The 12,906-nt window shown below is 39.5% G+C and overlaps 1 protein-coding gene across 1 annotated transcript; it reads left to right on the top strand.

Moving 5' to 3' along the window:
- The first annotated feature begins 3,801 nt into the window (after positions 1-3,801).
- Positions 3,802-11,766, top strand: ARPC5 (actin related protein 2/3 complex subunit 5). Its single transcript, XM_087726978.1, has 4 exons — positions 3,802-4,013; positions 7,370-7,441; positions 9,195-9,371; positions 10,410-11,766. The coding sequence occupies exons 1-4, from the start codon at positions 3,870-3,872 to the stop codon at positions 10,470-10,472; spliced, it is 456 nt and encodes a 151-aa protein (XP_087583104.1). The 5' UTR covers positions 3,802-3,869; the 3' UTR covers positions 10,473-11,766.
- Positions 11,767-12,906: the final 1,140 nt, after the last annotated feature.

Below are 12,906 nucleotides of genomic sequence, written 5' to 3'. Positions count from 1 at the left end.
ACTCTAACAAACAGTGGGAGAGAAATTATCTTTTTTAAGATGTTACAATATTTTTAATTTGCTAAATCATTCAAGTTATCATAATTTAGGAAGGGATAAACCAGTAATTTAAATAGAGGCAATGCCTCTGCTCTTAAATCATACAAAATCCTACACCCTCAATTTATTTATATGTTCAATTAAATTTAATCCATTTGTTATCCCCTTCAATCACTATATATTTTTGCTTTTCTTTTTTTTAAATGGCAGATTACAACCAGAATGATTTGGTGAAAAAGACATGCCTGTGTACATTTTTAATAGCAATAACAAAACGTAATGAGGGAACACTTCATCAGGATCCTCTGCCATTGAACTAAGATGGCCAATCATGAAAAAAATATGTGAAAAAGCCTATTATTACTGCTCAAGAGATTCAAAAGTATTTCTTTAGGATTTTCCCCACACTGAACATTGGTGAATTACCTCCTGCAGAGTTTGGATGACTTCAGTGTTTTTGTTGAAGACTGTTGTGGAAAAACTGGCTTGGTCCCCAGCTTCCTAGGATACAGGTCACTAGATGCTTAGGGAAGATGTGGCCAAGAAGTTAATCCACGCCAAGGAAAACTTTTGTAGCGAACAAAGTTTCTGCTGCTTCCCTCCGATACAGCCCAGGTTTTACTGAGCGAAGAGTCCTCAGTTCCCCCAAAACAGGTAGTGTTTGACATACAAACATAATTGGTACTGTGGGAAGTTATCATCCAGCCCTCTTCCAGAAAAATGAAATATCCTAGGAAATATTGAAAAGGCAGAATATTTCTCTGGATGTGAAAAGAAAGAAACATGTTTTAAAAGACAGAATAGTTGCCTGTAGCTTCCTGCCCATCCCCAGTTAATGGGCCATTGAGATGGCCAGGCTAGCCCACTTTACATAATAAAGACTTCACCAGCAGCTACAGAAAGGCATGATAATATACTCAACTGACCACAAGGCATCTGAGAACTCATCGCAGCCTAGAGAGTAGCCCCCTGCATGGCACCATGGGAGTCTGACAACCAATCAGAATACATTTCTTACACAGGAACAGGAAACAGAGAGGTGGGACTGAACAGGGTATAAAAAGCCTAGCAAGCCCCTCCCGCAGCCCTTCTCTTCTTCTCCACCAACATTGAAGCATGCAATCACCTTTTCTGTTCAGGGCTCAAGCCATGTGGCCCTGTCCAACAATAAACCATCTTTCCAAGCAGCCTCCGTGTCTCCAGTGTCTTTTTCCCCACTTGGAGCTGAACCCAGAATTTCTTACAACAGTACTAAAGTAGAATAAATATGGATTAAAAAAATATAAGAATGGCGACATAGAATAACAGGGACAGCTAGAAGTTTGCTTAAAGGAAGTGTTACCATTCACTAACCACAAGATGTTCTAGCCAACGTCCCTATGCCAAAACGTGTGTCAAAAGTCCAAACCACAAAGTTCAATTAAAGTTCGTTAATAACACGTAAGCCATACCTGGAACAAAAGAAGAAGTAAGACCTTCATCTCCTTATAAGGTTTTCTCCTCAAAGTAACCACTAAGAAATGAGTTTAAGTGTTGCAATGCTTTTGAGAATGTATAAGAACGTGTGCTTCCATGATGAAGGTGGTTCAGAATTTGCAATGGCTAGCCATTTCGCTAGCTTTCTTAACCTGGCTGCCAAATAAACTTTTCCTGTATCCTGAGAAGTCTAAAGCCTGTCATTTTCTGCAACAGTACCAGAATTTCCATTGCTGACTGGCTTGCTAAGCAGGGCAGTTAAGTGAGTCATGCCCTATTTTATTATCTTTTTTTTTTTTTTGACAAGGTTGTTAAGCTTATCACACTACAGCTGTTAAAATGAATAATGCAGTTCTTAAGCGAATCTGATTTATCTCATTGACTTTGCTTCTCGAAAGGCGGCTAGGAAGGTCACAAATGACAAACCTGGGATGCTGCAAACCATTGTTAATAAATGTTTCGGTTGCTAAGCGCCTGAATTCTGAATATGTGACATTGGGGATGCCGGGACCATTAGAAGTGTAAGGACTAAGTTACAAGTCGCTTTTCCCAGTGCCGTCATAACTTCAAATGCTGCTAATGATGTACGTTGAGGACTCTGTAGTGTTGTTTTTCACTTGTACAACAGCATAGCAGCTTTTAAAAAAATGTTTAATATTTTAATTTTTGTAACCGGTGTTGGAAGAAACGTCCTTCTGGGTTCGGCTCCAAGTGGGGAAAAAGACACTGGAGACACGGAGGCTGCTTGGAAAGATGGTTTATTGGTGGACAGGACCACATGGCTTGAGCCCTGAACAGAAAAGGGGATCACAGGCTTCAATGTTGGTGGAGAAGAAGTGAAGGAAAAGGGAGAAGAGAAGCTGAGTCCCTGGTTTTATGCCCTCTCTGGCCTTTGATCTTGAGCATGTATTCTGATCGGTTGTTCAGACTCCCATGGGCCCATGAAGGAATTGAATTGAATTGAATTTATTATATTTCTATGCCGCCCTTTTCCCCGAAGGGGCAACTCTCTAGGCTGCGTTTTGAATCCAGGTTTGGTTGAGTTCTCAAATGCCATGTGGTCAGTTGGATAAAAGGCCAATATTATCATGCCTTAATCCCATCACTCTGGAGTTGAAGGGTAGAACTCTTTATTATGTAAAGTGGACTACCTCAGGCTTTAATGGTTCATTGACAAAAGGGGATGGGCAGGAAGCTGCAGGCAGCTATTCTGTCTCTTAAAACATGTTTCTTCCCTTTTCACATCCAGAGAAATATTCTGCCTTTTCAATATTTCCTAGGATATTTCATTTTTTTTTCTGGGAGAGGGGCTGGGTGATAACTTCCTACACCAGTATTGATAATTATGAATCTGTGAGACAGCAGCATACATTTGACAAGTAATTTGGGGGAGGGTGTTATAAGGTAACTTCTCCCCCCCCCCCAGTATTAACACAAAAGGATGTTGTTACAAAAGAAATAAGACATGCTGCGAACTTCCATCACTCAAGGAAGCTGTTAGTTTTCCTATTGCAACTTTGGCAGCCTTTCTGCTGTCTTTATAATAAAATTAGATTTTTCACCATCTTCCACTGAACTATAACTCTGTGACAGGTAGCACGTGAACCCTAGCAATAGGAGTTTTACGAATATTGGGTGTGTGTGTGTGGGGGGGGGGTATTCCAGGAATTATAATCTGAGGTTTGCATTGAAGAGCAGCGATATCTAAAAAAAAATCTATCTTTAGAGCAGTGTTTTTCAACCTTGGCGACTTTAAGTCCTGTGGACTTCAACTCCCAGAATTCCCCAGCCAGCTGTGCTGGCTGGGGGATTCTGGGAGTTGAAGTCCACAGGGCTTAAAGTTGCCAAGGTTGAAAAACACTGCTTTAGAGCAGGCCCTGTAGCTGGACATCCGCCATCTCGGATGCAGTTTCTATGGAAACCGACCAACTCCCCCCCCCGCTCCCTTTCCATCGCGCCACGGTACCAAGGCGCGCGCGCGCCCACGACCCCGCCCAACAGCTTTGCGCATGTGCCGCAGGGAGCCTTATCAGGGCGGGGGGGTTGAAATGGCTTGCTGTCAAAAGGCGCGCCCTGTACTGTTTCCTCCCCCCAACAACCCAAATCGGTACTGCGCGTGCGCAACTGCTAAGGAGGAAAAAAATAGTAAACGAGTAACCAATAAGAGCGGCCGGAAGAGAAAAAAAAAGGCCAACCCTCCTTAAAATTGCCGTTCTCCGCTTGCCGTACAAGGCGAGAAAGGGGCCCCAGGCGGGGCGTTGCTTGCGCACGCGCGGTCCCACTAACTTCCGTTTTCCGGTTTGGGTGTGAGGGGGAAGGTGGTGCCGCTTCTTCTTCGGAGGTGGAAGGCGGCGATGGCGAAGCACACGGTCTCCTCCGCGCGCTTCCGCCGCGTCGACGTGGACGAGTACGACGAGAACAAGTTCGTGGACGAGGAGGACGGCGGGGATGGGCAGGTGGGGCCGGACGAGGGCGAAGTGGACTCGTGCCTGAGGCAATATCCTTCGGCGGCGCGTCGTTCTCGGCGGGGTTACCCCCCCCGAAGGGCGGTCACGGACTGCGAGTGCAGGGCCCTCCCCAGTTCTCAGATGCCATGTGGTCAGTTGGATAAAAGGGCCAATAATTATCATGCCTTAATCCCACCATTCTGGGGCTGAAGGGTAGAAGTCTTTGTTATGTAAAGTGGACCAGCTCAGAATTTAATGGCTCACTGAGAAAGGCGGATGGGCAGGAAGCTGCAGGCGTCCTGGGTTACGACCGACCCCTGTGCAGCAAAGTCTCTGGAGAGCAGCAAAGGAGCGCAGAAACGGGTCTTTGCTGCCCTCCAGGGACTGTCCGGGTTTTTGCAGCCCTGTTGAGGACGCCCCAATAGTGTCGCTGTGATAGTTGGGGTGGTTTTTTTTTTCATTTTTTAAAAAAGAGTTCCTCATTTTAATATATTTCGGTTTTGTTTCTGAAGTCCGAACTCTCAAAATGGGACTTGAAAAATTCGTTCGGTCCTCGCCTCGCCCCCCTATCTAAATTGCAATGTGAATTATGAATTAACCTATGAATTAACCGAGCAAGGATGGACGCTTGGAGCTTTTAATTTAGAGGCTACTTAAAAAGAGTACACTGTTTTTGCTTGCAAAAGTAAAGCCTGCAAAATCTTTTGGATACTCTGCCTATTAGTGCATCTGGGTTAGAGCAGTGCGTTATTTTAACCCAACTTCAATCGCCTGCAAATGTTTTTGGTTCATCATTATCATCATAGGTTTTTCAAAGAAGAAAAGAAAGCTATGATTAGAAAGTCAAAAAAAACCTGTTACTGTGTTTTATACTACTACAGCATCTAATTTTAACTACACGTTTAGTGTAAATAAGGTTACAGTAATTCAAATTAGATGTGGGTTGTTTCTGATATCCTCCCAAGAAATACTGAAGTATTTTTGCAGCCCGGTTGAGGACATCCCAATAGTGTCATTATGATAGTTGGGTTTGTTTTTTTTAAGAGTTCCTTATTTAATATATTTCGGTTTCATTTCTGAAGTCCAAACTCTCAAAACTGGACCTGAAAAGTTCGTCCAGTCCTTGCCTTGCCCCATCTAAATTTTGCAATGAATTATGAATTAACCGAGCAAGGATTGACGCTTGGAGCTTTTAATTTAGAGGCTACTTAAAGAGTACCCTGTTTTTACTTGGGATTAGTAGCTTGGGAATTGCAAAATCTTTTGGATACTCTGCCTATTATTGCTCTGGAGATGCTGCCCCTGGGTTAGATAGAGCAGTGCGTTATTTTAACCCAACTTCAATCGCCTGCAAATGTTTCATCATCATCATCATCATAGGTTTTTCAAAGAGGAAAAGAAAGCTATGATTAGAAAGTCAAAATTTTAACTACAGGTTTAGTGTAAATAAGGTTACAGTAATTCAAATTAGATGTGGGTTGTTTCTGATATCCTCCCAAGAAATACGGAAGTAATTTCTGACTCTTGACTTTTTAAAATGAAAAATCATGCTGTTATTTGGAAGCATCACCCTTTTTAAATAATGTAGATATGTTTGAGTAAATATTCGTGTGGAATTTTGCTTTCAGTTTTCTAATAAGTTTCCCTACTGCTTGAGAAAAGATTAATTGCTTAATATGACATGAATTTTCAAACCTGATCTCAAATTATTACCTTTGGATTTTGTTGGAAGTTGCTTTTTGCACACATTTAATGTGTGCATTTAATGTGTGATTTAAGGTAATAAAATTGAAAAGAGCCTTGATTATAGTCTTCCCATTTCCTCTTCTCAGAAAAGGAAGTATATGACTTCTGCAGGGGTTTTCTTTTTATAGAAACAGTTAAATTTAAAGTGCTTCTTAATTCTATAAGAGAAGTTACAAGTATATGTAGAAATAGAACCCATGGACATGTTATTTGAAATGAATGGTTCTCATTTTGTGTCCCTTGTTCTGTTTTTTTCTTTGCTTATTAAGGCTAGTTTTTAATCATACTAGTAACTATTTTTATGTTTGTGCATATTATATGATTTCACAAGTCTAGGTAACAAAAGGTATTGGAAAAATGTATTCTTGTATCAGCATGTTTCATTGTTTAATAGCTGCGTTGCAGTTCAGTGGTATTTTGCTAGTTCAGATCTATGGATCTTGTTGCACTGTGGATTTTCAGTTGAAAACTGACTGATAAGATGCCAAATTTTGTGTTGACATCTCAGTAATATACTGCTGATTGTTTCATTGTTCAGAGACACTTGCCTAAAGATATGATGGTAAATTAATGTTGCTTTTAGAATGGATAGTGGGACATTTTTCAAAATATATCAACTTGAGATTTCAACCGGAAGCCACAAATTCACAAAAAAAGCATTTGGCGAGCTGCTTTTCTATTAATTCGTTTAGTTAGTTTTAGTTTTATTGGTTTTGTATGCCGCCCACTCCCGAAGGACTCCGGGCGGCTTACAATAAAACAGGGAGAGGGGATAAATAAGACAATACAAGACAATACGACAATTTTAAAATACAGCAACATTCACAATTGAAGTGGGGCCGGATACTTCAACAGCCCCCAGCCTGCCGGAACAGCCAGGACTTAGTAGCTTTATGGAAGGCCGGGAGGGTAGTAAGGGTCCGGATCTCCACGGGAAGCTCGTTCCAGAGGGCCGGAGCAGCAACAGAGAAGGCCCTCCCCCGGGGGATCGCCAGCCGACATAGGCTGGCAGATGGGATCAGGAGAAGGCCAAGCCTGTGCGATCGAATCGGTCTTTGGGAGGTAATCGGCAGGAGGCGGTCTCTCAGGTACCCAGGTCCGATACCATGTAGGGCTTTAAAAGTAACGACTAGCACCTTGAAGCGCGTCCGGAGACCAATGGGCAGCCAGTGCAGCTCGCGGAGGATAGGTGTAACGTGGGTGTACCTAGGTGCACCCACAATCTCTCGCGCGGCTGCATTCTGGACTAGCTGAAGTCTTCGAACACTCTTCAAGGGCAGCCCCATGTAGAGCGATTGTGGGTGCACCTTGTTTCTTCCTGTAGCATGAAGTTTTTAATAATAAATATAAGATAATGGGTTATATTTATCTTCTGCCTTTCCAATAAATAAAAATGCAATTCATGATTGCTGACAAGTAATGTTGGCTTGCCTTGAGTGTGAAATGATAATATTTTTTAGGAAATTAATATAATTTGTGCAGGAATTGGAACAGGATTTTACATTTTCTAGAAAACTCTTGTAAATCGCTCACCTGGCATGGCTCTTAGCAAAAATTCCAGTTAATATGTCTGAAGCACTTCTAATACTTGAAATGTGATGTATTATTAGCAATAACATTGATTCTAAAGACTGGCAAGTTTGCCTTAACTGCTCTTCACAGGAAACATGATGGCAGCTTTGCAGGCAGCTCTGAAGAATCCTCCAATTAATACCAAGAGTCAGGCTGTAAAGGTATGGTAACTGGATATTTTTTTTAAACTACAAAAACATAGCCATTGGCAAACAAATTCTGCAGTTCAGAATATTTTTCATGAAGCATTTAAAGAAAACATGGTTGAGTTGTGATTTTGCAGCCTGAATTTTAAGAAGAAACCGAATAACAAGCAGATTTAATGAAGTAATCCTTGATTTAAAAGCACAATAGTAACTAGAAAATGAGTTGTTAAACAGTACGATCATTAAGTGAAGCATCACATTACCACAGCCGATTATATGACCTTTTTACATTAATGAGACATCATGCGACCACACCTTGAGGTTGCAATCTTCCTTTCCACCTTCCCCATTGACTTTGTTAAGAAGCTGTCTGGGAAGGTTGAGAATGGCGATCATGGGATGCTTGCAACTTTTGTAAATGCACAATGGTTGCTGAATCTGCAGATCATAGTTTTATATAAAATATAAACCATACAGACTGCAAGGATGCTGCTGCAGTTGTAAGTGTGAGGACCAGTTGTAAATCCCTTTTGGCACCGTTGTAACTCTAAATGGTTACTAAAAGAATGATTTATAAGTGGACCATCTGTATTAAGTCTACTTGAATCTGACTTAATCTAGCATGATTTTAAAAAATATTTTAGCATGAGCAGAGAACAGATATAGTTTCTCATCTGTTCCTTAATTGTGTGTTGAGGTTCTGTAATTTTTATCTTTAGATATCTTTATTAAATTTAAATATATTTAAATAGCTTTAAATTAGTCTGGTATTCTTTAAGCTTGTTTTGCTTCATTTAAAAATATCTTTCAGCTTTCTGAGTCGATATGTGGAGGGATCGTAGTCTTGCTGATATAAATGGCACTAATATGAATTTTGAATTGAATGTCATTTCCCTAGAATTACACAAGAAAGGGTGATGATGCTGTCAGTACTTTCAGTGGGGATGTGAACGGTTTTTGGCATTATAATTAATTTATACTAATAGCACATTAAAAATGAAAGTGCCATAACTAAGTGCAGTGAATGTACTGCATGATAAATATATGCTTCCAGTTTGGAAATATAAACGTTATTGCACTGTTCATTGCCTTTTCTTCTCAGGAAGTAGGAAATAACTGCTTCCCAATTCTTGCTGCAGGGCCTATCTTAAAGAAGGAAGGCCCTCTCTGGCCTGTATGCCATCTATGAATATGATATTTCATACTGCAATCCTATAAGTACTTAGTGAAAGTCTGTATTATTGATTTCAATGGGACTTATAGGCCATACTCCTAAATCAGAGCAAATGACAGATTCAAGGACATATTCCGCCAGAACGGCACTAAAAATGAAATTAGTACATAGAATTAAAGAATGATATCTATCACAAAAGTAATACCTACTACAAAGAAGTGTTGCTTGAAAGACAATCATATTTTTATATTAAATTATTGCAATGGTCTAATTTGGCATGTGGTTTAATAGACCATGGAATGCCTTTATTTCTTTTTTCTGCCATCCACATATCATAATCAGAAATCTAGCAATAGATGTTCTTGAATGATTCCTAAATATTAGTTATTCCTGCACTAATAAACCAGATTTTTGCTTGTTGCTTATTGAATATATTTCACATTTTAGGATAAGCATTAATAGTATATCTTAATGGATTTCTGTGTTTGAGCTCAGTGTATCTTAATTTAAAATAAATGTCTACTGGTTTGTAATCTACATCTCCAGAAAGACTCAGCTTTTGATGTCTTCTGTATAACTCTTGTCTGTCTCCAGGATCGTGCAGAGAGCATTGTCCTGAAAGTGCTCATCTCTTTCAAAGCCAATGATATTGAAAAAGCTGTGCAATCTTTGGATAAAAATGGAGTTGATCTATTAATGAAATATATCTACAAAGGTTTTGAGAATCCCTCTGATAACAGCAGCGCCGTCTTGCTGCAGTGGCATGAAAAGGTACGTTAACACAGATGACAGATTTCTTTATTATTATTAATGAGCTCCCTGAACTACTTTCTTTAGTTGATAAGTGTAATATACATTTTCAGCGTCTTTGTATTCAGAAAGACTTCTGCTCAACAGTGGATAAATGGACATTGCGCGCGCACACACACACACACACACACTCTTTAGGGATATCTGAAGTAACAGAATGAAGACATGACAATGTCTTATAATGTGAGTACTTAGAACAATGAGATGAAAACCTCATTTCCAAACTCACATATTCAAATTCTGTTTTTTCATTGTTAAGCAGAAGATACACACACACACAAATACACACAAACAAACAAACAAACACACACACACACAAACACAGGTCACATAGAAGAACTAGAAAGACAGGTGCCCAGAACTTCAGAAAGAAAATACATGTAAGAGTTGGAGAGCTGTTTTAAAAAAAAATATTGTACATAGGCTGGAAGATAATGTCCAATCAGGAACAGTCCTAGATTACCAATGAAAAGAAATGTAAAAAGAATGTACATTTATTACAGATAATTAATTTTCAGCTTTTAGAAAGTGAAGGAGAGGGGGAATTCAAGGAGAACGGAAATGCTCCCCCCCCCCATTGTTAAATATCATCATATTCATTTGCAAGACATTAAGAATGTTTTGAATAAAAGGGACAGGAACTGCTATCTAAAGAAAGTAAAATAAACTTTTCAATCAATCCATAGAGCATGTTCTGTGCTCTTTAAATTTTGCTGGCATATTTCCAACTAGCAATTTAGACAGTGAACTAAGACAGGTGTACATTATAGCAAGAGATTTAGCTGCAAATACAAACCAAGGGAACACAATTCTGCCAGTGATTTGTATTGTAATGCAAGCTGTTTGTGTAGCCCTCTCCCCCACCTCCACCCCAATATGATAATAGATTTCTTGTGTGGAATTCTGGTATTTCTAATTTTCTAAACCTCTTTGTTTTATATTTTTCCTAAACATCCACAATTAAGTTCATTCTGTGCGTATGGTTTTTCTCTTTTGCAGGCTCTTGCTGCTGGAGGTGTAGGCTCCATTGTCCGCGTCTTAACTGCCAGGAAAACAGTTTAAGTCCAGCGAAAAAATCTGCCACAGGTGTGGGAAATGCTGGGTACAAGACCAAAAAGAAAAAAAAGAAAGAAACCGATTGCCATCACTGCCCTGTGGGTAGTATCTGTCTGTCTCGGCTTGCCTTTTTTGCTTTTTCATAATCTGTGGCTTACTAGACATATCAAACTTTTTGTGAAATGTTGGATAAATGTTTAAAAAAAATGAAAATTTGTTTTTAAGAAGATACCTACAGAGGATTTTAATAACAAAATGCAAATTTTTGCATTGGAGTTACATTTTCAGAAAATCATGACAAGACACTGCCTTTCCCTCTTCAGATAAATCTTCCGAGCAGGGATTGACATCAATATTTTAAATTCCTTAGCTAGCCAGGCAGAATTCCATTTAATCTGTCGCAGGTGGGATCGCTTTTTAAAATATGGGGGTGGGCTGGGGCAGGATGCTTTTTTTTAAAAAAAATCAAACGGTAAAACTTATGCCACCTGGCAAAGATTTATGGAAAGGTTTATGCATTGTTGTGTAAATGTTTTTATAACAATTGAATGCAACCATTTGTAATGAATTCATTACAATCGCTTTCTGTTGCAATGAATTATTTAAGGAAAGGAACAGATCATTTGGGGGAATTCAGTTTAACAGTTGCTTCTTGATAATGTAAGATGTGTAAAGAAGGATTAGGGCAAAACTACACATTGCATTTGACGGGGGCTGCTGGCAAAGAACTTTACTTTGGGATGAGATTTTTTCCTTAATTTCTAACTACCAATTTACCTCTTGCACCACTCACTGATACTGTTTTCCTGTGTACATAACTCATAAAATGTGCGATTAACATAAAAATCAGTCATGATACCAGAATGTGGGACCACGGATTCTATACATTATACTGGAGCAATGAGAGAAATGTCACACAGGGATGCTAAGTCGGCATTGTCCCCCTAACAATTTAATGTATAGTTGTCTCTGAAAATGCAGGCATTCCTTGATCAGTATTCAGGTACTGTGGCCTAGGGGGATCTTGAATTTTGCTCTTATGGTTCTGTTCCAAGTTGTATTAAGTAAGATGATGTTTATCAAGGAGGAAAAAAAGAAATCACCTATAACACAGTAAGGCATGAGTTTCCTAAAAGGTGTAGAGCATTCCAGAATGAAAGCAGCTTGAATGTGACTTTGGAGCAAAGCTTGCTAGTGTATTCCATTTACACTTAATGGAATTGGGGAAGATTTTGCTCATTTTTATATCTGCTTTTTTTGTAAAATGAAAAATAATAAAATGGTCGCTGTTAAATATTAATTTTCAAAGTGTGGTTTTGTTGCCTGTTACTAATGTGTTCTGACCCCCCTCGTCCCACACCAACACACACACTCCGAGCCAAAGATAAGTTACGGCATTTAATTAACAGACAGACTGCTGTCCTTGGCAGCAAACCGGCACAGACAAGCCGTGGCAGCAATCCAGCCTGCCAGGCTCACAATAATGTTCTCCAACATTAGTTCCTGCGTTGACTTCTGCAAAGAGGGGCGTGAGCACAAGCAGTCTTGGCTTTCAACCACCGAGGTCTTGGTGTTTTGCTAATTAAAGTACATTCCAGTCAAGCTTGTCTCGGCGTTCATTACTGGACGGAGGAGGGGGTCAGAACAGGCCACTAAATGAGAAGAGAGGATTCACTGGAAAAGACCTTGATGTTGGAAACGACTGAAGACAAAAGGAGAAGGGGACGGCCCAGGATGAGATAGCACTAGCACTTAGACTTATATACCTCTTCACAGTGCTTTTTTAAAAGAACGGATTGGTTGTCTAACTTCCCTACGGTTGTATGGATAAATCACTGATTTTACAATCTGATTTTAACTTTAATATTAAAGTTAAATATCCAGCAGTATTATTTACCATAATAGCTAATTGGAACCTCTGATGCCGAAGTAAAATAGCGTAGAATAGAATAGAATAGACCAGAATAGAATAGAATAGAATAGAATATTGGCCAAGTGTGATTGGAAACACAAGGAATTTACCTTTGGTGCATATGCTCTCAATGTACATAAAGAAAAATAAAATAAAATACATTCATCAAGAATCCTAAGATAAAACATTTAGAGATAGTCATAGGTTACTAATCAGCAATCAAATTATACTAGGAGACAAAACTATAAATTTTAAAGATACAAGCAACGTTATAGTCATAAGTGGGAAGAGATAGGTACTAGGAAGGAAGAGAAGAATAATAGTAATGCAGTCTTAGTAGGTAATATTGTTAGGTAAGCTCCCCTTTGGGAGAGTGAGTGCGTTCAGCAAAGCGTTGTGAGAGTTGTGTTGGAGAACACACAAACCAGCATACAGAGACACTGCAGTTTAAATAGGCTTTTACTTTCGTGGAAATAGAGGTATCAGAGTCCATCAAACAGTCCAAGTCATACACGGATAAGACAGTCA

This window comes from Thamnophis sirtalis, unplaced genomic scaffold, assembly GCF_051295495.1.
Source record: "Thamnophis sirtalis isolate CommonGarterSnake01/CBP01778 unplaced genomic scaffold, rThaSir2_p1.2 scaffold_12, whole genome shotgun sequence".
Lineage (NCBI taxonomy): Eukaryota > Metazoa > Chordata > Lepidosauria > Squamata > Natricidae > Thamnophis > Thamnophis sirtalis.
Note: the sequence above shows the minus strand (reverse complement) of the source record. Positions and strands in the feature narration are given on the sequence as shown.

Coding starts and splice junctions, on each gene's coding strand:
- ARPC5 (XM_087726978.1), top strand. CDS start 3,870: ATGGCGAAGCACACGGTCTCCTCCGCGCGCTTCCGCCGCGTCGACGTG. Junction 4,014..7,369: donor TGGACTCGTGCCTGAGGCAA/TATCCTTCGGCG, acceptor CTGCTCTTCACA/GGAAACATGATGGCAGCTTT. Junction 9,372..10,409: donor TGCTGCAGTGGCATGAAAAG/GTACGTTAACAC, acceptor TCTCTTTTGCAG/GCTCTTGCTGCTGGAGGTGT.